The sequence below is a fragment of the Mesoplodon densirostris genome, chromosome 4, assembly GCF_025265405.1.
Source record: "Mesoplodon densirostris isolate mMesDen1 chromosome 4, mMesDen1 primary haplotype, whole genome shotgun sequence".
NCBI lineage: Eukaryota > Metazoa > Chordata > Mammalia > Artiodactyla > Ziphiidae > Mesoplodon > Mesoplodon densirostris.
The window spans coordinates 153,487,931-153,514,718 of NC_082664.1; the positions used below are offsets into that span (position 1 = coordinate 153,487,931).

The 26,788-nt window shown below is 44.9% G+C and overlaps 1 protein-coding gene across 1 annotated transcript in view; it reads right to left on the reverse strand.

Annotated features, from left to right (window-relative positions):
• Positions 1 to 26,788, reverse strand: part of ENTREP2 (endosomal transmembrane epsin interactor 2) — a 377,851-nt gene that overhangs the window by 157,243 nt on the left and 193,820 nt on the right. The window contains exon 2 of the mRNA XM_060095391.1: positions 25,882 to 25,938. Within this exon, the coding sequence (XP_059951374.1) occupies positions 25,882 to 25,938 (57 nt within the window). The remainder of the gene's footprint in view (positions 1 to 25,881; positions 25,939 to 26,788) is intronic.

Genomic DNA, 26,788 nt, shown 5'->3' on the forward strand with positions numbered 1-26,788 from the left:
TGCAGTGGTAAATAGGAGTGTTGCCTTAATTTCTGTTACAGATTTTTCATCATTAGTGTATAGGAATGCCAGAGATTTCTGTGCATTAATTTTGTACTCTGCTACTTTACCAAATTCATTGATTAGCTCTAGTAGTTTTCTGGTATCATCTTTGGGAATATCTATGTATATAGTATCATGTCATCTGCAAACAGTGATAGTTTTACTTCTTTCCGATTTGGATTTCTTTTATTTCTTTTTCTTCTCTGATTGCTGTGGCTAAAACTTCCAAAACTATGTTGAATAACAGCAGTTAGAGTGGGCAACCTTGTATTGTTCATCATCTTAGAGGACATGGTTTCAGTTTTTAACCATTGAGAACGATGTTGGCTGTGGGTTTGTCATATATGGCCTTTATTATGTTGAGGTAGGTTCCCTCTATGCCTTTCTGTAGAGTTTTTTATCATAAATCGGTGTTGAATTTTGTCAAAAGCTTTTTCTGCATCTATTGAGATAATCATATGGTTTTTATTATTCAATTTAATATGGTGCATCACATTGATTGATTTGTGTATATTGAAGAATCCTTATATTCCTGGGATAAACCCCATTTGATCATGGTGTATGATCTTTTTTTTTTTTTTTTTTTTTTTTTTGTGGTACGTGGGCCTCTCACTGTTGTGGCCTCTCCCGTTGCAGAGCACAGGCTCCAGACGTGCAGGCTCAGCGGCCATGGCTCACAGGCCTAGCCGCTCCGCGGCATGTGGGATCTTCCTGGACCGGGGCACGAACCCATGTCCCCTGCATCGGCAGGCGGACTGTCAACCACTGTGCCACCAGGGAAGCCCGTGTATGATCCTTTTAATGTGCTGTTGGATTCTGTTTGCTAGTATTTTGTTGAGGACTTTTGCATGTATGTTCATCAGTGATATTGGCCTGTAGTTTTCTTTTTTTGTGACATCTTTGTCTGGGTTTGGTATCAGGTTGATGGTGGCCTCGTAGAATGAGTTTGGGTGTTCCTCTCTCTGCTATATTTTGGAAGAGTTTGAGAAGGGTAGGTGTTAGCTCTTCTTTAACTGTGTGATAGAATTCGCCTGTGAAGCCATCTGGTCCTGAGCTTGTTTTCAGATGGAATGTCCTATAAATATCAATTAAGTCTATCTTGTTTAATGTGTCATTTAAAGCCTGTGTTTCCTTATTTATTTTCATTTTGTATGATCTGTCCATTGGTGAAAGTGGGGTGATAAAGTCCCCCACTATGATTGTGTTACTGTCAATTTCCCCTTTTATGGCTGTTAGCATTTGCCTTATGTATTGATGTGCTCCTATGATGGGTACAGAGATATTTACAATTGTTATATCTTCTTCTTGGATTGGTTCCTTCATCATTATGTAGTGTTCTCTTTGTCTCTTGTAATAGCCTTCATTTTAAAGTCTATTTTGCCTGATATGAGAACTGCTACTCCAGCTTTCTTTTGATTTCCATTGGCATGGAATATCTTTTTCCATCCCCTCACTTTCATTCTGTATGTGCCTCTCGGTCTGAAGTGGGTCTCTTGTAGACAGCATATATACGGGTCTTGTTTTTGTATCCATTCAGCCAGTCTATGTCTTTTGGTTGGAGCATTTAATCCATTTACATTTAAGGTAATTATCGATATGTATGTTCTTACTACCATTTTCTTAATTGTTTGGGGTTTGTTATTGTAGGTCTTTTCCTTCTCTTGTGTTTCCTGCCTAGAGAAGTTCCTTTAGCATTTGTTGTAAAGCTGGTTTGGTGGTGCTGAATTCTCTTAACTTTTGCTTGTCTGTAAAGGTTTTAATTTCTCCGTCAAATCTGCATGAGATCCTTGCTGGGTAGAGTAATCTTGGTTGTAGTTTTTTTCCCTTTCATCACTATAAATATGTCCTGCCACTTCCTTCTGGCTTGCAGAGTTTCTTCTGAAAGATCAGCTGTTAACCTTATGGGGATTCCCTTGTATGTTATTTGTTGCTTTTCCCTTACTGCTTTTAATATGTTTACTTTGTATTTAATTTTTGAGAGTTTGATTAATATGTGTCTTGGTGTGTTTCTCCTTGGATTTATCCTTAATGGCACTCTCTGCGCTTCCTGGACTTGATTGACTATTTCCTTTCCCATGTTAGGGAATTTTCCAACTATAATCTCTTCAAATATTTTCTCAGTCCCTTTCTTTTTCTCTTCTTCTTTTGGGACCCCTATAATTCAAATGTTGGTGCATTTAATGTTGTCCCAGAGGTCTCTGAGACTGTCCTCAAGTCTTTTCTTTCTTTTTTCTTTATTCTGCTCTGAGGTAGTTATTTCCACTATTTTATCTTCCAGGTCACTTACCTGTTCTTCTGCCTCAGTTATTCTGCTACTGATTCCTTCTAGAGAATTTTTAATTTCATTTATTGTGTTGTTTTTCACTGTTTGCTCTTTAGTTCTTCTAGGTCCTTGTTAAAGGTTTCTTGTATTTTCTCCATTCTATTTCCAAGATTTTGGATCATCCTTACTATCATTATTCTGAATTCTTTTTCAGGTAGACTGCCTATTTCCTCTTCATTTGTTTGGTCTGTTGGGTTTTTACCTTGCTCCTTCATCTGCTGTTTATTTCTCTGTCTTCTCATTCTGCTTAACTTACTGTGTTTGGGGTCTCCTTTTTGCAGGCTACAGGTTCGTAGTTCCTGTTGTTTTTGGTGTCTGCCCCCAGTGGGTGAGGTTGGTTCAGTGGGTTGTGTAGGCTTCCTGGTGGAGGGGACTGGTGCCTGTGTTCTGGTGGGTGGGGCTGGATCTTGTCTTTCTGGTGGGCAGGGCCACATCCAGTGGTGTCTTTTGGGGTGTCTGTGAACTTAGTATGATTTTAGGCAGCCTCTCTGCTAATGGGTGGGTTTGTGTTCCTGTCTTGCTAGTTGTTTGGCATGGGGCATCCAGCACTGGAGCTTGCTGGCTGTGGGGTGGAGCTGGGTTGAGACAGAGACTGAGACAGAGATCTCTGGGAGAGCTCTCGCCAACTGATATTATGTGGGGCTGGGCAGTCTCTGGTGGTCCAATGTCCTGAAGTTGGCTCTCCCACCTCAGAGGCTCAGGCCTGACACAAGGCCAGAGCACCAAGACCCTGTCAGCCACTCGGCTCAGAAGAAAAAGGAGAAAAGAAAGAAAAGAAAACTATTAAAATTTAAAAAATAATAATAAAAAAAGAAGAGAACAACCAAACTAATAAACAAATCCACCAATGATAAGAAGTGCTAAAAACTATACTAAGATAAACATAAACATCAGAAACAAATCAGTTGCAGACAGAAAACCCCAAGTCTACAGTTGCTCCCAAAGTCCACTGCCTCAATTTTGGGATGATTCGTTGTCTATTCAGGTATCCCACAGATGCGGGATGCATCCAGTTATTTGTGGAGATTTAATCCTCCGCTCCTGAGGCTGCTGGGAGAACTTTCCCTTTCTCTTCTTTGTTCGCACAGCTCCTGGGGTTCAGCTTTGGTTTTGGTCCCACCTCTGCATGTAGGGCACCCTCAGGCATCTGTTCCCGCCCAGACAGGAGGGGGTTAAAGCAGCTGCTGACTGGGCGCTCTTGCTCATTCAGGCTGGGTGGAGGGAGGGGTACAATAGTTATAACTGGAATGCAGGGTGAGCCTGCATGACCTTGCAACAGCCTGAGGTGTGCCATGTGTTCTCCCAGGGAACTTGTCCCTGGATCATGGGACCCTGGCAGTGGCATGCTGCACAGGCTCCTGGGGGCGTGTGGGTAGTGACCTGTGCTTGCACACAGGATTCTTGCTGGCTGCAGCACAGCATTAGCGTCTCATGCCCGTCTCTGGCATCTGAGCTGACAGCTGCAGCTCGCGCCCGTCTCTGAAGTTTGTTTAGGCGGTGCTCTGAATCCCCTCTCCTTGTGCACCCCTAAACAATGGTCTCTTGCCTCTTAGACAGTTCCAGAATTCTTCCCGGACTCCCTCCCATCTAGCTGTGGCGCAGTAGCCCCCTTCAGGCTGTGTTCAAGCAGCCAACCCTCTCCCTTGGGATCCGACCTCCGAAGCTGGAGCCTCAGCTCCCAGTCCCCTCCCAACGCAGCGGGTGAGCAGACAAGCCTCTCAGGCTAGTGAGTGCTGGTCAGCAGCGCTCCTCTGTGCAGGAATTTCTCTGCTTTGCCCTCTGCACACTGGTTGCTGCGCTCTCCTCCGTGGCTCTGACGCTTCTCCCCCCCGTCCCCCATCTCTGCCAGTGAAGGGGCTTCCTAGTGTGTGGAAACTTTTCCTCCTTCACAGCTCCCTCCCAGGGGTGCAGGTCCGGTCCCTATTCTTTTGTCTCTGATTTTTCATTTTTCTTTTGCTCTACCCAGGTACATGGGGAGTTTCTTATCTTTTGGGAGGTCTGAGGTCTTCTGCCAGCGTTCAGTAGGTGTTCTGTAGGAGCTGCTCCACATGTAGATGTATTTTTGATATACCTATGGGAAAGGTGATCTCCACATCTTACTCCTCTGCCGTCTTGAAGGTCCCCCCCCGAGTTTTATATATCTATTCTTTTCCAGATTCTTTTCCCTTATAGGTTATTACAGAATGTTAAGTATAGTTCCCTGTGCTATACAGTAGGTCCTTGTTGGTTATCCATTTTGTATATAGTAGTGTGTATTTGTTAATCCCATAGCGTTTTTTAAGTATTAAAAATATATCATTTAGTCCCCTCATCTACAAAAACGGCAAAAAGAAAAAAAAAAAAAAGAAAAAGAGTCTCCTGCGGATTGATGCATTTGCTGGTGTGGGTATTTCAGAAAAAAAGATGAGACGAAACATTGCACCCAAAAGAGAACAGGTCACAAAGAGCACAGGCACACCAGCCATGGGCTCCCATTACCTGCCAGGTGCTGAGAGGTGCCCCGGAAGGGTCCTGTCTGCAGAGGCTGTTTGTCTGTACGTGTCTGTATGTAAGCACGTGTGTGTGTGTGTGGTTATGCACTGTGCATGCACGTGTATATATCAGTATGTATGGGAATGTGTGTGTTGTGTGTATGTATGTACGTTTCTGCACATGAGGGTGTGTAGATGTAAACAAGTGAATGCCCACAGCACTGACCATTATATGCTCCCCAGAGCCAGTACCTCATTTAGTTGTTACAACAACCCCTGTAATCTAAATACCATGGCTACAGTGCAGTCACTGGTCTTTGAGGCAGGTTCTGTCATTTTCTGTATCACACAGGTGAGTGAACTGAGCCTCATGGGGATGGAGTCACTCATCCAAGGCAGGAGCTCTTAGGATCCTGATGTTATTGGTGGGGATACTGGGGTACAGAGGTTCAGAGATTTGCTGAAGGTCATACAGTGAATGAGAAACGGAGCCTGTGCTCTTAACTACATTATTATGCTTCCCAGTAAGTAAAGATCACCTTCCGGGCTTCCCTGGTGGTTCAGTGGTTGAGAGTCTGCCTGCCGATGCAGGGGACACGGGTTCGTGCCCCGGTCCTGGAAGATCCTACATGCTGCAGAGTGGTTGGGCCCGTGAGCCATGGCCGCTGAGCCTGCGCGTCCGGAGCCTGTGCTCCACAACAGGAGAGGCCACAACAGTGAGAGGTCCCCGTACCGCAAAAAAAAAAAAAAAAAAAAAAGATCACCTTCCTTTCAGGAACGTAATAAAAAGACACACATACGTGTATTACATACACACATAACTTTAAATAAGACCTTTCTATCATAAGGGAATGGGGGTGTGTTTAGGACATCAGGGGAAGAAGGGCTAACTTTAAAATAAATATTATGATGAAATCAGAAGAAATCCTTGGGAATTTCCTATATGTATTTCCCAGTGATAAAGGGACATTGCCTCTATGAAACAGGAGCAGACTGCAATGATAGGACAGGAAGGGATGAGAATAGCTGGTGACCAGAAGGAAACACACCAAGATAGGTTGCACAGAAAAAGAGACATATCAAGTGAAAATCTGCACTGAAAATAGTAAAGAGCAGGCTGGATACGGAAAAGAAAAATCAAAATTGTTAAAAATATTTAAAACATTTGCTGTAGAGTAGCATTTAAATTTCTTTCCAATTTTGCTAGATTTTTCTGCTTGTGCTCCAGACCCACTGTGCACCCTTTACTGCTGCCTGGGAGGTGATCTTGATGGGTTGCCAGGACTGGGCTCCCCTGTTCTCCAGGGGGTTCAGACAGAGAGGCACTGAGGGGAGGGGGGTGGGGAGGGGAGACAGGTGAGATTCTTATTCCCTCTGCTGGACCACGTGACCTGGCAGTGCCCGCCTTCTACCCAAGGCCACGCCTCTCCTCAGGGGGTCCTTTCCTAGGAACTCCCTGCTCTCTCCAGGCCCCAGTGCCTGCTGTCCCACTACCCTATAGGCCTAGGGGCTGCTGCTGGCCCTAAGGCCTCTGCTTCCCCTGCTGGCTTCTTTCAGCCCTGCCCTCCCCTTTTTAAACATTACCTACTCTGATTACAGGCAGATCCCCTTTTATTGTACTTCGCAGATACTGCGTTTTGTACAAATTGAAGGTCTGAGGCAACCCTGTGTCGAGCAAGTCCACTGGCACCATTTTTCCAACAGCATTTGCTCACTTCATGTCTCTGTGTCACATTTTGGTAATTCTCACAATATTTCAAACCCTTTCACTCTTATTATACTTGTTCTGGTGGTCTGTGATCAGGGATCTTTGATTCTACTATTGCAAAAAGATGACGGCTCACTGAAGGGTCAGATGATTGTGAGCCTTTTTTAACAATAAAGTATTTTTTAATTAAGGTATGTACGTTGTTTTCTTTAGACATAATGCTATTGCACACTTAGACTATGGTATAATGTAAACATAACTTTTATATGCACTGGGAAACAAAAAAGAATTGTGTGATTTGCTTTACTGCAATTTTCGATTTATTACAGTGGTCTGGAACCAAACCCACACTATCTCCTAGGCCTGCCTGTATGTGGTCTGTTTCCTGCTGGACGCTCAAGGATGCAGAGAATGTAGAGCTCCAGGCATCCCCAGGAGAGAGTCCCTTATCTGTTTTATAAACTGTGGTTCTGGATAATAATTTGAATTTTTTAAGAGTTCCACTTGCTTAAAAAATAAAGTTTAAAAACAACTGATGAAGCTAAACTTGAGAATGCCAAAAAAATTAAAAAGGGATAGACATGAAAAGAAAAAGAAAACAATGACCAATAATACGTTTCCAGAGAAGACCTGAAAACAAATAAACAAATAATCCTGTTCTCATTACAGAATGAAACTCACATTGGCTTCAGAACTTTCCTCAAATTACTAATGCCAGAAAAAATGGTTACTCAGGAATTCTGCATCAAGCCCAACCGCTCTTGTGTGGGAAGGAACAGATGGCTACTTCGGCTGACACATGGTCTGAGGAATATATATCCCCGTGTACCCAACCTAAAAAGATGGACAAAAATTCGGAGAACAGGCTGAAGTCAGTCCCTAGACGATCAACAGGGGAGTGAAACCACTAGGGAAATAAATAAGGGAAGGATACACAGCCCGAGCTCTAAATATAAAATGGAAATGTGAAGAGGGTCTTAGATGCACAGAATCAAAAATGCTAACATTCATCTTCTGCAAGGAGAAAATTTTATAATCCACTTGTTTGGTAGGTATAACTTACCTGCACTGAAATATTCTCTAGTTCCCCAGTGGTGGTGTGTGGAGCACTAGGGGTGCCCTGGGCCAGGTGCGGGGTCTGCAGGCCAGGCATCTGCAGAGGCTCGTGGGCAGGCCTACTGATGGGGTGCCCCTGATGCCCTCTGAGAGCCCTGGCTCTGTTCTCCCAGCCCCCACCCCCTCCCAGGTTGTGCAGGACCCCTCAGTATTCTGACTGGGCCAGAATGAAGGGGGCCTCTTTGGCAGCATCCTCCATGGCTGGGGAAGCTGGTGGCTCACCCGCACGCTCCACTTTCCCTTGGGGGAGACATCATGGGCTGAGACGGTTCTCTGGGCCCTGAGCCGTGCTGCCTTGGGGGAGGGGTGGAGCAGGTAAAGGGAACCTGGTCCTCTTATGGTCTTCAGTGCATCCCATCTCAGATAGCGTTTGCTCCAACAGTGTCCTGGGACTTCTCTGCTGGAGTCCCAGAACTTCACAAAGGTACTCTCTTCCGTGGGCGACTGTCAAAAATTGGTGTTCTTTAGGGGGAAGATGGTAGAAAACCCCTATTCTGCCCTACTGATGACGTCACCCCAGGAAGGACTTCTTAATGAAAGATACCCACACCCATGCACAAAAATTAACCATAGTGAAAGGGATTGATAAGGAAAGGTGACCGTAAAAAAAGTGAGATGGGGGCCTCCCTGGTGGCGCAGTGGTTGAGAGTCCGCCTGCCGATGCAGGGGATGCGGGTTCGTGCCCCGGTCTGGGAGGATCCCATATGCCGCGGAGCGGCTGGGCCCGTGAGCCATGGCCGCTGGGCCTGCGCGTCCGGAGCCTGTGCTCCGCAACGGGGGAGGCCACAACAGTGAGAGGCCCGCATACCGCAAAAAGAAAAAAAAAAAAAAAAAAAGTGAGATGGTAAGTCAAAACCTGGAAGGGGATATTTTCACATGTTTAAAAAAGAAACAAGGGCTTCCCTGGTGGTGCAGTGGTTGAGAGTCCGCCTGCCGATGCAGGGGACACGGGTTCGTGCCCCAGTCCAGGAAGATCCCACATGCCGCGGAGCGGCTGGGCCCGTGAGCCATGGCCGCTGAGCCTGTGCGTCCGGAGCCTGTGCTCCGCAACGGCAGAGGCTGCAACAGTGAGAGGTCCGCGTACCGCAAAAAAAAAAAAAAAAAAAAAAGAAACAACCTCCAAAAGATGTAATATAAATAACTTCTATGAATAGTAAGAAAAAGATTAAACAATAAAAATGGGTAAAGCAGATAAACTCACATACTATGGAACAGGAACCGCAATGGCCAGTAAAGACTAAAATTTGGCCAGTTTCATCAGGAATAAGATAAATGCAAATGGAGACCATGAAGACTCTGTTACACCCACCAGATCAGCAAACTTAACATCAGGCCCTATGAAGTTCTAGAACAAATGTGGAACACTGCTGGACATCGACATTATACAAATGCTTTGGGAAAACCATTTGACGTTATTCCATAAAAATGAAAATATGCGTCCTGGTGACCACTGATTCTAGGCTCTTACACCAGTGGAACCCTCACCCACGTACACGAGAAGACTGGATTAAAACATTCACAGAAGCTCTGTTCATAATAGCAGAAAAGTTATATAAATGCCCACTTGTCCACTAAAGGAGAACAGGCAAATACACTGTGATACATCATATATTCACATGAGGGAATACTGTACCATTAATTATAAAGATAATTCATCTAGAGCTACATGCACAAACATGGATGAACCCACAACTGCATGAATGAAAAAAAGCGAGTCATAGAGGAATACAGGTTGTGATTCCATCTATGTAAAGTTCAAAAACAAATAAAAATAATGCATTATTTAGGGACATGCTCATCTGTGGCAAAAGAATGATGAACGTGAAATCCCTGCTCTGAAGAGAAGCAGGAGATGAGATGGGGAAGAGTCCAGAGGGAGGCCCCAGCCTGGGTGACTCACATTTCTTATGTTGGTTTCAAAGTTATGCTTCACAACTTTACACACATTCCACTGTATCTGTCATATATTCATGTTTAATAACATTTTATTTGAGTAAATATTTCATCATTTAAAATTGAAAAAAGACCTATATATATATATATATATATATATTTTTTTTTTTTTTTTTTTTTGCGGTATGCGGGCCTCTCACTGTTGTGGCCTCCCCCGTTGCGGAGCACAGGCTCCGGACGCGCAGGCTCCGGACGCGCAGGCTCAGCGGCCATGGCTCACGGGCCCAGCCGCTCCGCGGCATATGGGATCCTCCCAGACCGGGGCACGAACCCGTATCCCCTGCATCGGCAGGCGTACTCTCAACCACTTGCGCCACCAGGGAGGCCCAAAAGACCTATATTTTAAATGCAACTGTATCGAATAAGAAACTAGCTGCCTACCTTTTAAATATCTGCATAAAGTAAAGCACACTGAAAGCAGTGTTTTTAGAAAAAACAGCATAAAAATCGGAAGTGCCAATAAAAATATAAAAGCAGAAAGGTAAAAAGAATAACAAATACTTCACAAATAAATAAAAGATTTCACAATAAGTAATTATCCTAGTTTAAGCAGACTGATTTGCATGAGAGTCATACCTAAAAAAATAGAGAAATTAAAGTAAAAATGATAGGCAAAGATTCAGGCAAATTTGAACAAAAGGAAAATAAGGTTGGTGCTTTAATTTTAGATGAAGCAGAATTCACAACAATAAAACATTAAATTGGGACAAGACCACTTTATATTAGTAAATGCTGCGATCCATGAATAATGAACACTAGTATACTTAAGAATATAAAATCCAAACGGAGCAAAAAGTGATGGAAATAAGAGGCTGAGAGAAATAGAGCTGTAGTAGAGGATATTCATGCAGATCATGAAGCAAAAAGCCGTTTGTAGAAAAAGATGAGATGAACCTGACAGTGGCTGGGTGGGGTGGGGGCAGAGAGAGCCCTGCGGTGTTTCTCAGTCCTGTCCCTGCATTTTCCAGTTTTCTATAGCAGGGCGGGGCAAGGGGCACTGCCTCGACCTGTGTTTGGAGATGACACCACACATATAAGAAAGGCAGATAACTTCTTCCTTCCTCCTAAAGTCACTCTGCAAATAATCAACGTAACTGATTTTTAAAAACTTCTGATGGTCATTAGCTAACACTGCCTATATAGTGCTATTTGAAATCAACTTCAATCCATTTTTCCACCAATTGTTGAACCACACAAAGTGAAGAGCAAAACAAATTTGAAACCTCTGAGTTTTCTTTTCATTCCCAATCAGAATCTTTGTATTTTAATACAAATTGAAACCTATAGTGATTTGATTCAACGTACATAAAAATCAGGGTAAAACATGGATGTTCCACTATTACCATCACTTACTCTACAGAATAAAATTATTCAGGGATCAGAGATAAAGCCCATGAGTAATATTCTTCATTAAAAGAGGCTGGACATTTGAAAGAAAATCTGATAACTAATAGCCTATAAGTAACAATTTTTTAAAGCTGGGTAAGTAGAGACAGTTCCTCAGAATTGCATATTAAATTCACTTTCAATTAGTATGGTTCAGCATTTTATTCTTATGATTTATATGCTTGGTAATACTTTTAAAATTAACTGTGCTGCACACAGACACACCACATACGTCTCAGCCATAATAATTTTTCTAATGCTATGTCTTTATAACAGTAATTGCCTTCTTTCTGAAAGAATATGCATTTGGAATCTAGTGACACTTCATTTATTACTTTTCTTATATTAGAGCTACCTCAGCATATTAGACTTTTTTTCCCCTTAACGACTTTTTTCTATTAGGAGACCATGAAGACCCCAGGGAAAAGGAAGTCCATTAGGGGAAGGAGACACTTTAGAGGCGCAGGAATATCTAAGGTGGACATCAGACAGTTCTTGTCAAGAAGGGACTGGACAGGACATCCTCCATTTCCTGTGAACTACAGACGCTTTTGACATGCCTCTCTAAACAGAAGTCTCATCAGTAATACAGTGAGTTAAATCACCAACACAGCAATTAGGCCCAGGAAGGACGTTGTCGGCCACTGCACCTGCCCCTCTCAGTTGGGGAGTCACCCTGTCCCGCAGACCACCCTGCTTAGACCACTTGGACCAGGAGACAGAAGGTCCTCTGGCCCCAACACCAGACTCTCTTTTCCAGACCATAAGCATCAGACGATGAGGCCAGCACTGGGGCAAAGTGAGCATCCAGGAGTCCTTTACTGAAGTACCAGCAGGAAGCACTCTAGAAGCTGCTCCAGGGACCCGCAGGGATGCTCGGGGAAGTCACCATCTGATGCCGGAAGTGTTCCCGCACAGGCCAGGGACAATGTGAAAGCGAGAGAGAAGTGCCGTCCCTTTCTCCCCAAAGCTTCTATGGTGGGATTGACTCCTGGACCCTTGGACCTTGTACTTTGCTTGCTCCTTGGATTTTGTTTACGTTATCCCGCTGGCCGGCAAGGACCCCACTCTCTGATTCACCTGCCCAAACTCCACCCATTTGACACCTACGCTGAGTCGCATCCTTACTGTAAGATGAATCAGTCTTTCCCCACCTCAGCCCTTGTGGAAGTAGCAGGACAGGAGGAAAAGAGCTGACCCTTTGAAAGCAAACAGACCGGGATTTCTCTATCCCAGCTTCTGAGAGGACTACCCCTGTGACTGCGGCCAAGCACACATCGCTGTGGAAGGGATGCTCTGTTCGTCGCTGGTCACAGTGAGCACCCATTCTGCATGGCTGCCGTGCCTGGATGCACAAAAAGGGCTGGGAGGCACCATCTTCCTTTCATCTTTCTAAACAAAATTCATATACAATCATTCCTTAACTTACTAAGTTCTAACTTGTAACTATTCCCTATTATATTAATATTTTATTGCTATTTCTATTTTTCCAACTCCTATCAAGTCCTCATCTAGACTAAACTTTTTTTTGATTAACTTTTTTTTACTGGAAAATAGTTGATTTACAATGTTGTGTTAGCTTCAGGTGTACAGCAAAGTGAGTCAGTTATACATACACATGTATCCACTCTTTTTTAGATTCTATTCCCATAGAGGTCATTACAGAGTATTGAATAGAGTTCCCTGTGCTATTCAGTAGGTCCTTATTAGTTATCTATTCTATATATAGAAGGCAAGACCATTACCTTGTGCTTCTTTGTGTCCAACTCCTCACACAGTCTCCACGTCTTGCATGATGTATTTTAGTGCAACCACAGGCTCTAAGCCTCATCGATTGATGGTTCTGAAACCTACTGTGTGCTGACCATGTCCTTTATGTGTCCAGGCAGACACAATAAGGAACTGGCTACAAGTCAGAATCAGCCCAAGGTTACACATATAAAGGTCATCTACTTAAGGGCACCAGGAGACACGTAACCAAGCCTCAGCAGCGGAGCAAACTCTGCTCTTCTGGAAACATCTATAAAGGTGCCCACAACTGGGGCTACTAAGGGGTTTATCATTATCAAGACATTGACCATGGACTGAGGATCCAGCTTTCTACAACTCCCCTCACGGCACATTAACCAATAGACATGGGTTACAAGTACACCACCCAAGCCGTAGGTAAAGATACACATAGAAAGTGTCTAGGACTCCATCCAAGGAAGGCACAGGACACCTGCTGATGGTGGCCCGCCCTCCACGAGGTCCTGAGCTCCCCAAGACAGCCCGTGTCCTCAGCACCCTTCCAACAGACCTCGCCGCTCTCTGGTCTCTGCCCTCTTGGGAGAGAGTAACATTCCCCAGGCTGGGCTACAGAACAATTCACTCTTTCTGAGAAGATTCTCAACAGTCATTCAGAGGTAACAACCAGGGAAAAGCCTATTTAAATTGTTTCCAGGTGCCATTCGATGCATTTAATTCATTATGCTTTCAAGCACACAACTACCTTACCAGGTATCTCTGTCTACCTTGTTTTTCATCTTCCTGTCCAAGCTCATGATCTCTTGCAAAAAGCAAGTTTTATTACATTTTCATTTAAGAATATGTCTGATGCGTTTCTCCAAAGAAGACATACAGATGGCCAAGAGGCACGTGAAAAGATGCTCATAATCGCTGATTACTAGAGAAATGCAAATCAAACTACACACCAGTCAGAATGGCCATCATTAAAAAGTCTACAAATAACAAATGCTGGAGAGGGTGTGGAGAAAAGGGAAGCCTCCTGCACTGTTGGTGGGAATGTAAGCTGGTGCAGCTACTATGGAAAAAATTATGGTGGGTCCTTAAAAAACAAAAAATAGAGTGACCATATGATCCAGCAATCCCACTCCTGGGCATATATCTGGACAAAACTATAATTTGAAAAGATACACATACCCAAATGTTCATAGCAGCACTATTCACAATAGCCAAGACATGGAAGCAACCTAAGTGTCTATCCACAAATGAATGAATAAAGAAGATGTGGTATATATACACAATGGAATACTACTAAGCCATAAAAAAGAATGCCATTTGCAGCTACATGGATGGACCTAGAGATTATCATACTAAGCAAAGTCAGTCAGAAAGAGAAAGACAAATACCATATGATATCAATTGTATGTGGAATCTAAAATATGACACAAATGAATCTATCTAAAAAACAGAAACAGACTCACAGACATACAGAACAGGCTTGTGCTTGCCAAGGGGAAGGGGGGTGGGGAGAGAAGGATTGGGAGTTTGGGATTAGCAGATGCAAACTATTATGTACAGGATGGATAAACAACAAGGTCCTACTGTATAGCACAGGGAACTATATTCAATACCCTATAATAAACCATAATGGAAAAGAAAAAAAGAATGTGATGGATCAAAATAAAGGAATTTATACTGAGAAGTGATTTAAGCAAATATCAACAAATGTCATGTTGTAATAAAAATGAGTATTTTTTCAATGACCATTTCTAATTTCACTTGGCCTTGAGTGGTTTCATTATGCTATAATTTAATTAGTCCATTTCAGTCTCAATTTTCTGGTTAGACTTATGTTCCCCTGATTAAATTTAATACTATTAGTAAATTTAAAGACAAGTGTATTAGTCTATTTTCATAATTAAGATAGGGGGCTTCAGATACTTCAGATGCTGTATTAGCAGAGTAAAATACTGCCTTATAAATATGGGTATACCCTAATTCCTTCTCGTCCTCAGTACTAACAAATGAAGGCTTCATCTTTAATGTGATCAAGCAAACTACATTCTCTTGAATGTATTCAAGAGGTCATGATCTTGACTGTGAGAAACCCCTAGAGTGGATTTATAACGAATTTTCTGAATAAATAATGACTGCAAATACATTTACATTAAACATATTAACCTTTAACTCACCTATATTTTTAAATAGCATATTAAAGTTATATTTGTGCTCAATTCAACGGGCTTGAAAGAAAGCCCTACAGGTTTCCTACATCTCATATTAAAGGTTAAAGTGATTCATACATTTTTTTCCACAAAATATGGCCAAACATACAAATCTGAAGGGAGACCAGGACTGAATTTCTGATGTGCACAGCAGGAAACATTTTTGCTAGTACAAAAATTCAAAAATACTTAAAAAAAGAAGTTGATATATGCAGCATAAGATTTTAAGCTTCCTTACATTGGACAATGATCGCCATAGCAATGAAGAGAGAGAAAAACCCTCATCCAGGCTGAAGCTCGTTCATCATTCCCTTCCAATTCCTTGGCTTTTACATGTGTCGTTAAATATTGCAGTTGAAAAAAACAAAAAACCAGAATCCAAGCGGAATAGAAAGGCAATCAAAAAAGGCAATTTTTCTTTTTCATCAGTTGCCTGAAGGCATCCAACAAAATAGACATTATGGCTAAGAATCAGTGATTTACACCTGAGTATAAATATATAGGGCTGGTTCCTTTAAACTTGGAACTAATTATCAGACCCCTATTACTATCACTTCTGGTCTGGCTCCAGTGAATTAGGTTCCAATGGACAGGAGATGTTCTGGCCAGTGCATAGCAGAGTTGGGAGCTCAGTAAGGCGCCTGGCGCCACACACCGGACTCACCAGCTGCAGGGAGGCTTCTAGGAGGGCTAGAAGCCTCCCTGCAGCTGAAGAAGCTCCCAAACACCTGCTGGAATAAATGGAAAACTAGGGAAGCCCCATTTGGAGAAAACAAAATATGAAAGAACAAAAAAGTCCTCTATTTGGCAGCTTCTAATGGAAAGGAAACCATGAAATAATGAACTGGACGTGAGAGTGTTTTATTTGGTCTGATGGCAAGTGCAGTCAGTCTCCATCTCAGGTGTTAATAAGGAAGCTGGACGACGCCTCAGTCAGTAAAGAAGGAGGTTTGTCGTTGTTGAAATTAAAGGACTCGAGGAAGGCGGCAGCCCAGCGAGGAGGACAGAGCCCACGGGCCAGGCGGCTTGAGCTGGTGTCACCCGCTGTGGATGCCCCACACTGTCCCGGGTCCCATCCCTCCTCCTGGTGTAAGGTGGGATGACAACAGAGGTGCCCCCGGCATCAGGAGAACGTCGGGGCAAGAACACTTGGAAAGGGCCAGGCACGTGGTGTGTTCTACATCCGCGCATGTCAGTATGGAAGCCAAACAGAGATGATGCAATGGACCTGGAGCAATGGTTTTCCACGTGCCTCGGGGGGTTCAGCAGGATGGAGAAGCTCCAGAAGCTCAGAAACACATCGCCTAAGTGACAGCTGAGCGCTGTCACCGACCAGCTGCACAACCCTGAGGGTGACTAGCCCTGGCAGCGCTCTCATCACAGAGAGGCACTTAGAAGAGCGTCTGGACCACGGAGGGTGATGGATGAGTGTCAGCAATCATGGCTGTGATCATCATCAGCATCACCATCTGTCCAGGACGTGAACGGCCTGAGACACTGCTGACCTTCACCATGGACACTGCAGACGGAGACAGAGGGAGGGAAGGCAGCTTCACCTGGGGGAATAAAGTCAGGTGCGCCTTCCCCAGCTGCTCACCTCCCCAGCAGCCTGCACCAGATCCTGCCCGTCCACCTGGAGCTCCCCTTTCACAGATCCCGAAGATGGCCTTGGCCTTGTGGGGCAGGCCCAGCCGGGTGGAGGAGTAGGAACTGCTGCCCACCCCAAACAAGAAGACAGGAGACACCCAGCAACCAGCCACCGACTACCTCCGCTCGTCCAAATGGTCCTTCTTCTGTAAGTACGAACAGGAAACCAAAGATGCCACACGTCTGAGGAACACTAATGTCATGAATAAGGACCTAGAGGAGTCGAGACCAACTGGCCAGGTGGGGGGAGCTGAGAACACGGGGAGGCAGGAAACCTGATGAACAAAATTCGAATTAATATTAGGAGGCGACAGCACCCCTAGAGCACATGCTTCCTAAACTGCGAACACAGTGCTGAGAAAAAGCAGCCATCAGAGAACAACAGAGGATTCTTCGAAAGCAACACAGGTGTCGTCAAAATGAAAAATTCAGCAGGCGGGTCAAGCAGTAGCATGGATATGGCTGAGGCCCAAATTAGTCATCTAGAAAATAAAACAAGAAATATCCCAGCAAGTACAGAAAAAGAACATGTTAGAAAATGTTAAGAATTCTATGGCATCAGTTTATCTGCCTGCAGCAGGTAGAATATCCTTTTACCTACTCTGAGCAGCATAAACTCGAGAAGGCTGAGAAATACACAGGAGAGATATAATCAATAATTAATGAAAGAAATTCCCCTGGAAAACTTTTCTTGAAATATCCAACAGACAAACAATTAGCTCTATTACAACACTTCACTACCGTGTGTTGTAACCAGATATAAAATCAACACACAATCGTCTTTCCAGAAATTATAACAGAAAACATATTCCCATCTGTCAACATTATAGATGTAATTTTCCTAGAATGCAATCACAATCAAACTCAAATCATTATCAGTTGAGAACTTTACAAACTGATTTTAAAATTTACTGAAGAGAAAATGCACAGAAGTAGCCAAGAAAATTATGAAAAAAATCAAACAGCAATTTAGTATAAAGCTAGACTAATTAAAACATTGTAGTATTGGCTTAGAAATGGACCAACAGATTCATGAAATAGGGATTAATAAACACACCCATGTCCATAGCAGTGGGGAGGGGACACTTCAAATGTGAGGAGAAATATTGAACATTCAGAAAATGGTGTTGGAGACTTAGCTGGCTGTCCATTTGGAAAAGAAAAAGTTAGAGCCTTACTTCATACTATAGATCAAAGTAAGTTTGGGATCAATTACCTAAACATAAAAAGCAAAGCCATAAATGTTTTAGAAATACACAGGAAAATAATTTCAGAATTGTGGGGCAAGAGAGACCTTTTAAAATAAGAAAAAAACCCAGAAGCCCCATAAGAAAAAAAGCCAACAGATTTTGCAAATCAAAAAGCTAACAATTCTATATTTTTTTTAAAAAGGCATTTCATCAAAAATTAAGACAAACAACAGACTGGGATAAAATATTAGTCACCTAAAATGGAAAATAATTACTATATTAAGAAATCCCACAAATTAATGAAAAACAGTCCTACAGAAAAATAGACAAAAGATGTAAACAAGCACGTCACAGAAAAATTCAAACGGGCAATGAAATCTTGTTATTTGTTTCCTTTCTGTCTCATCTATTCATCATCTAATTTTTCCTTTATCTTCTGTCTTCTTTTGGATGAACTGGGTATTTTTTATGACTCCATTTTATTTCCTTTGTTAGCTCATTAGCCAAGTCTTTAAAAAAAATTTTTTTAATGTTGGTGGTTGTGTTTGGGCTTATAGTATATATATTCACCTTATCACAGCTCACCAGAGAGCTTAAGAGCCTTACACTGTATACTTCTATCTTCCTGCATTTATACAATTTTTTCCATATATATGTTATAAATTCCATAATATCTTGGTGTGCTTTTCTTCATACTTCCTGTTCTTTGTGCACATTGAGCTTCTCAGATCTGTGGGCTCATAGTTTTATCCAATTTTGAAAAAACATTTCAGTATTATTTCCTCAAATCGTTTTTTCCTGTCCATCCCCACTATTTTAGGTACCCATTCCACAGATATGAGGCTTCTTGAAATTTCCCCACACAGCTCGCTAATGACTTTTCCACTTTTTACAAAATTCTTTTTTCTCTGTGTCCTACATTTTGGAATAATTTCTAGTGCAATGCCTTCGAGTTCACTAATCCTTTCTTATCTCTGATCTAATCTGTTGTTAATCTTGTCCAATGAATTTTTTCTCCCACTGTAGTTCACTACAAGTTCAACTGGTCTTTTTTATTCTGTCTCTACTTTTAAACATCTGCAATACAGTTATAACAACTGTTTTAATATCGTTGTCAGCTATTTCTAACATCCAGGTCAGTTTTGTATTGGTTTCAATTTGTTTATTTTTCTCATCATGTCAGGTTGCATTTTCCTGTTTCTCTACATGCCTAGTAATCTGATTATGCATGTTGTCTTGGGTGGATAATTTTGTATTCCTATGAACATTCTTGAACTTTGCTCTGGGACATGTATAAATTACTTGGAAATGGTTTGATTCTTTTGGATCTATCTCTCAAGATTTGTCAGACAGGACTGGAGCAGCATTTAGCCTGGAGCTTTTTATTCCCCATAAGGGAAGCAAGATTCTGCTGAGTATTCTACCTGCTGTCCCAATGAATCATGAGGTTTTCCAACCTGGGCAGTGGGAAAGCCCTGCTTTTGTGCCTGGTGTTGCTCCTTCTAATCCTCTCATTGGTTCTTTCCTGGCCTCACCTGCAAGAGCTGATCAGTATCAGCCGAATACTGATAAGGGATCATCTGTGGGTCTCCCGGACTTTTGTAAGCTCTCAGGCACTTGTCCTGAAAGCTCTAGCCACCCTAAAGTCCCGGGCCCTTAGCTTGCTCTCCTTAAATCAGCTAGTGTGTCAGGCTCTGCCCAGACTCCCCCTACCTGTGCTGCAGCCTGGGGACCCTTCTCACAGCTAGACACGGGCAATCTTAGGACATATCATGGATGGTGGAGCATCAAGGTAGAAGGAATACACTGTTGAATCGGGCCAAGGTTAGTGAAATGGGCCCGCCAAGCAGAGATTCTGGCATTCAACGTCTTAGCTGGAGGAATTAGGAAGGATTCTCGCTGTTTGTTTGGCTCAAATAGGAACCCCAAGGTGGGCTGCACTAAGTGAAGTTGAAATGCCAGACCTTCTAGGTATACCCTCGAGGGAGGAACTTAAAAGGCTGGGGGAGGCTGGAATGACAGAGTGCACTCTTCATGTAAGACCTGCTCACCCGTCCCAGAGGATCCCGAGAACACAGCTTCCACCACGGCGCTGAGAATACATCTGTGAGGGGAGCCCCAGCACACTGGAGGAGCCCTGAGGGACTCTCCTCTGTAGATCAGAAACTGCAGTAGACATGCCTGTGCTGCCATCAAACTAGGATCCCGGGATCCCAGGGTGGCAGGGGCCGAGTGGCGGCACTTCATCACCAAAGACCAGGTGGGTGTGGTTAGGGTGATGGGCAGTGGGGCTAGAGCAGCGGTTGGAAGAGTCTGACTCACAGAGATGCTTGATGTTGGCTCCTAGAGGTTCTGCCCCTCAGACTGAACCCTAACCGATATACATTCCTATTGGGGTTGATAAAATTTAGCAATAAAATTAAACCACTATCTGAATAAACCAAAAAGTCAGACTCCTCAACCACTATAACATAAAACGCAAACAGTACTAAGCACATCACTCTATATGGCACTCTGATTCCTACAGATTAGTCCTTTTCAAAATATGTCTACTTTGCTTTTAAAAAACTATACTAAATAAACTGTAATTTGTTACATACAAAAATAAATTCTAAAAATGTTTTCAACCCCGTGGTTATTAGTTTCTCAATAGTATTAGTTATCACAAATAATCTAGTGGCCAGGTCAGTACTACCCACTCAAGTTTTTTTTTTAAGTGTACAGCAGTCCCCCCTTATCTGCAGGGAATACATTCCAAGGCCCCCAGTGGATGCCTGAAATGGCAGATAGTACAGAACCCTTTATATATCAATATATACCTGTGATAAAGCTTAATTCGTAAGTTAGGCCCAGTAAGAGATGAACAACAATAATAAAACAGAATAATTATAAAAATATACTGTAATAAAATTTATGTGAATGTGGTCTCTCTCTCAAATATCTTATTGTACAAATTTAATGCCTTTTCCATCTTAATTAAGTGCTTATAGTGTACTATGCCCATACCTTTTGCCGTTTGAGGAGTGAAAACAAAACTAGCATAAATTTCTTCTTCCTTCTTCACAACTGCACAGATAGAAGATTTGTTCTTATTGTAGGTCTTGGCAAACTCAGCATACGATTTTTCTTTCCTTATTAAGTCTAGCACTTTTACAGATTCTCTCTGGTGTATCCAAATTGCCAGCATAACTACTCTTGAGCTTTGGGGCCTTTATTAAGTAAAATAAGGGTCACTTGAGATACTGCGACAGTCGTTCCGATAACCCAGATGGCTACTGAGTGACTAACAGGTGGGATCCGCTGGACAAAGAGATGATTCACGTCCCAGGGGGGTTGGAGTGGGATGGCATGGGTTTCACCACAATACTCAGAACAGCAAGAAATTGAAAACTTATGAATTGGTTTTTTTTTTAATTTTTAAAAAATTTATTTTACTTATTTATTTTTGGCTGCGTTGGGTTTTCGTTGCTGTGCACTGGCTTTCTTTAGCTGTGGCAAGCAGGAGCTACTCTTCACTGTGGTGAGTGGGCTTCTCACTGCGGTGGCTTCTCTCATTGCAGAGCACGGGCTCTAGGCGAACGGGCTTCAGCAGTTGTGGCTCATGGGCTCTAGAGTGCAGGCTCAGTAGTTGTGGCACACAGGCTGAGTTGCTCCACGGCATGTGGGACCTTCCTGGACCAGGGATCAAACCCATGTCCCCTGCATTGGCAGGTGAATTCTTAACCACTGAGCCACCAGGGAAACCCTTATGAATTGTTTATTTCTGGAATTTTCCATTTAATATCTTCAGACTGCAGCTGAGGCTGGGTAACTGAAACCATGTAAAGCAGGACCGTGGATGGTGGGAGGGGGCTCCTGTACTACCTGTGATTATGTGTGAGACTGTTTCCAATATTGATATATGTATAAGCAATCACAAGATATGCCACTGAATCTTTCAAAAAAATGAGCTAATCAGAGCTATACAATCTGAATCTTAATTGGCATCTAGAGTAATATAGAACCTTTTATAGTTTGATGTAAGGAAGACAATTATCTCAATCATAGGAGACACTTAGCACATAGAAAAAAATGAATGTGGAAAAAAAAAGTGAACATACGTATTCTCTACTGGCGTAGCACCCGCCTTGTTTCAGAATTTGGAAAGGCTCTTAGAAAATACGACTGTGAGAAAGTCACAGCATCTCCCTCCTCCTCCCCTCGCATCACAGGCCCCAGCTGGAAAGGGCAGCCTCCTTCCCGCCCCCATCAGCCAGCCTGCTGCCCCCACCTTGTCCTCTTTCCCAACGCAAGCCCCTCCACCACCCACAACACATCAAGTCGTTGTGGCCTGAAGCTTACACCCCCTCCCTCACCTCACTCTGTCTGACGGGCTCAGAGTGAGGCACAGAAAGGAGGCCCAGCAGGGCTGTGACGGGCCCACACTCACCAGCCCGTCGGAGGAGAGATATGGCCAACTGACCGAGGGCAGCCCCCACAGCCCCGCATCAGCATCGCTCCTGGCCTCCCCCAGCCAGCCTGCAAGGCTCTTCCAACACCTCGAGGGGCAGACACCTCCCTTCAGAGAGGGCAACTCGCTCTGGTGGTCATTTGCAGGGTGGGGGGGTGTCGTGTCCCCCTGGAAATGGACCAGAACTCACAGTGGCCTCTTCAGTTTTATGCCTCAAGAAGATGGAAACGTACCATTAGAGTAAAGGATAAAACTGGAGCTTGGTATAAAAGAACTATTTGTCAGAGAAACACACATCAAAACTGCAATGAGATTACTACCTCATGCCCATTGGACTGGCTATTGTCAAAAAGGCCAGAAATAATAAATGTTGGTGAGGATGTGGAGAAAAGGGAGCCCTCCTACACTGCTGGTGGGAGTGTAAATTGGTGCAGCCACTATGGAGAACAGTATGGAGGTTCCTCAAAAAATTAATAATAGAATTACCATGTGACCCAGCAATCCCACTGCTGGGCATATATCTGAAGAAAAAGAAAACACTAATTTGAAAAGACACATGCACCCCGATGTTCACTGCAGCACTATTAACAACAGCCAAGACATGGAAACAACGTAAATGTCCATCAACAGAGGAATGGGTAAAGAAGATGTGGTACATATATATACAATAGACTATTACTCAGCCATAAAAAAGATAAAATCTTGCCAATTGTGACAACATGGATGGACCTTGAGGGTTTTATGCTAAGTGAAGTAAGTCAGACAGGGAAAGACAAATACTGTATGATTTCACTTGTATGTAGAATCTTAAAAACAAACAAACAAAACACAAAATAAATGAACGTACCAAAGCAACCAAAAACAAACACGTAGACACAGAGAACAGAATAGCGGTTGCCAGAGGGGAAAGGGGCTCAGAGGAGGAGTGATGGATAGAAACTGGATATTTGGTGAGGAGCACACTGCAGCGTGCACAGATACAGAAATCTACGGCTGCACATATGCGACTCAGGTGATGTGATAAACCAGCGTCACCGCAATAGAAAATCAGTCTTAAAAAAAAGGGATCATTGAAATCAAGACTTCAAGCTCTTCTAGCTGTGAGACCCTAGGCAAGATACTTACCTTTCTAAGTCTTCCTTTTCTTCTGGAAAATGGGGATAAAAACAGTAGCTTACTCACAAGGATACCGTGTGGATAAGCTCAGGGGATCCCATGCAGGGCTTAGCACGAAGGAAACGCCCAGCACATGGTTCCTATTAACAGTAGTTTGTAGGTGGGCCCTACATGTTGTGGAACACAATGAGGGGCTTGGACGCAGACGCTAGGAGGAGCCTGGGGGGAAGGAGGGCTTCCAGGAAGCAGCGAGAAGCGAGAAGCAGCGAGAAGCGAGCCCACTCATTAGTGGAAGGGCAGGGCAGAGGCCAGAGGGGTCGGGGAGGACCTGTCAGTTGGGTGCCACACCACACGCCACAAGTCCAGAGGGTCCAGGTGTCAGGGTGAGGCTGGGCAGGGAGGAAAACTAAGGCCACGTCAACGCTCACAGTTCAGAGAGTGAGTTTTCTGCTAATGAATCAAAAGTTGTATCATCCTGGTCAACAGACAGAAGAGTGTCCTTACAGCAGAGACAACCAGCTCTCCGCCAAGACTCTGTCCCCACTCCACAACATAGGCCGTCTCTGGGAGGGACCCGTCCAGGGAGGGACCACCTTTTCCAGCTTCCTTCCCAACCAGACACGCTTCGGGCCCCGTGACGAGCCCTCCCCACTGGTGTGATGTGCAAGCATGAGTGTCCCTTTCAGGCCAAGGAAGTCAAGAAGCACGTGTTTCTCCTCCATCCTCTCCCCCCTTCACTGAAATGCAGGGGACCCCACGGGCCTGGGGAGTGCAGGGCCACCGGTGGAAGCAAGCAGGGTCTTTGAATCTCGTGTCGGGGGAGCAGTCACTGCCTGGAAGGCCCGCCTGGACGGGAGCAGGAAGCAGATGTTCACGGAGTTAAGACACGAAGTCTGGGGTCTGACAGCAGCTGGTGTCACCCTAACCGACCCCTTACCTCTCTGACTCAGCAAAGCATACAGTTGAGCTGGGGGAGCCCTTCCTCCTCGTCTACCTGGAGACCTGCTGGGCTGCGGGGAGCTGGGGGGTAAGCCCCTGAAAGCTCGGCTGCAGGGGCTCCCGCTGGGGCCACCCTCCTTGGGCGAGGCCCCGAGACCCACCCTACTGTTGTGGGCCCCCCCACCCCCAAGGACACACCTGCGCCACCTGCACAAGGAGTCCTGACTCCTCAGTAGGCATGAGCACGTGCATCCTTCGCGGTAAGATGCCCAGTCCCAAGAAGCTCCGTCCCAGGGTAAGGCTGGGGCGGGCGTGAGGTGGCCGGGGGACGGGTGCCCTTTCTCCCATCCCACACACCCACCCGAAGGGGGGCGGCTTTCCTCTGTTCAGACACCAGGCTGAGGACTTACTTTCTCTGCACTGCATGGTGAGGGTAGGTCAGGAGGGATGGGCAGGTTGTCCCTGTTTCCCTGAAGGGAACCCACAGCACAGCCAAAACGTCAGGCCCCACGGCCCAGTGTCTGCCGCCACTTGCCCCTGCACAGAAGAGTCAGCGTCTCGATACACAAGCCGTGATTTACTTTAAAATAATCCAGCAAGGGGCTTAGATGAAACAGGACCAGTCAATGTTGATACTGTTGAGGACGGATAAGGGTACATGGGGTTCATTATACCAGTCTCTCTACTTTGGTGAATATTTGAAAATTTCAATATAAAAAAATTTTAAGGAAATTTCTCAGTATTTTGTACAAGAGGAGGTCCCCTGAATTAAACTACCCCTCCCTCCCAGTGCCTTTTCAGGATGTCATGATTCCCCTCACGAAGGAGGAGGTGTTTACAACAGACAAGATTTGTGGGGTTTTTTCTATTTCCATTAATATTTAGTATGTCATTATCTCCAAGTCTAATCACTTAAAGAAGAGATTTTAAATAATTGATTACCACCTAAGAGGAAAAAATCCATGCCGTCTTTTTCATTATCCATCAAAACCCAGAAAACCTCTCCATATAGTCCTGACGTGGACACATAAATATATTAATGCGCATGCTGAGAAGAACACACGTACAAATCAATAGACATAAATTCGCTCTGGGTACTTTCAGATGGAAAAACCATCATCCTCTTTCCACCCCGCCGTGTGGCGTCCTCCTCCCCAGCATGAGACCTGACCCCATGAGAGAAGGCTCCAGGGGTACCCCTTTCTTCCTTCTTCCAAAGAAACATCTATGCAAAGAAATACCAATACCTCATAGAGCTTCACAGTCTCCAGAACACACAGAAAGCTAACATTTCTGGAACTCGGATGAGCTACGTCCTATTGTGGGATCACCCGTAAGCATATGCATGTGCACGATCGTGATTATCCGTCTAGAGAAAACGCTTGCATCTGCTCTTATTAAAATGCCTTTGTTGGTGGCATGTCCTCCAAGAGGGCACAACACCGACAAACAGGAAGAGGACGGCCCGTGAGCGCCTGCGGAGGAGGCAGCAGGATGCCCACGGTCGAGACTAACGCGCCTTGAAAGCACTCCCACCTCCGCGGGCAGAGCCCTGCTCCATGGCCGCATGGGGACCCAGGTGCCACTTACCACGAGGGACAGGGGCCTCTTCCAGGAGACGATGCCGATGAGTCCCGACAGCAGCACCTGGAACAGAGGGAGCAGGGGATGAGGAGCCTCCCAGGACTTTTCTAGAGCACAGCACGCAGGCAGGAGCGGGTCACGGTGGTGGGTCTGTCCCTCCCGACAGTCACACCTGCAGCCACCACGCGGGGCCAGAGTGACCAGCTCGCAGGGATGCCGAGAGCAGATGCGTTTTCTGAACGAGCCTCCCACCCACCCCCGGGCCCTCAGCCTTATCCCCCCAGGTCCTGAGAGATACCTGCTGTGTGATTTAACATCACAGACAGCACTGAACACACTACTTTGGGGAAGGCGGTGCTGTCCCCACTCACAGGTCACCCGCAACCTGCACAGCGGCCCGAAGGCTCCCTCTGTTCTCCCACACCTGGGACCCCCCCCAGCCCCTACAGGGGTCTCCCCTTCACTCTCACCCCACCGAGGAGGCTCCCTCGCTGTCCACACTGGCTCTAAGCTGCCCGCCCCGGCCCAGGCCAGCCCCGTCCGACCCCTGGCCCCCATCCCGCCAAGCGTGTCCCCCCAGAACCTCCCCAGCAGTGCCCCCTCCACCCTGGCACCCCTGTCGCCCTGTGTCTGCCGACTGCCGGGAGAACCACCCTCGGCTCCTGGCCCACCTTTCTTCCGGGCTGCCCCCCAAGCCCATGTCAGACCCATGTTTGCTGATCCCCACATTCCCAGTCTCCTTGTGTCCAGGCAGGGCCACTGGACCACAGAGACACAGCTGTACCCCGTGCCCACTGCCCACCGCAATCTGCCTTCAGAGGGGTCGCTGGATGCAACAGACAAGGGCCGTTACCACCTTGACTTTCCACGGTGGGCCTGGGCCAGGCAGTCCGGGACCAGGCTGGAGGGGCCG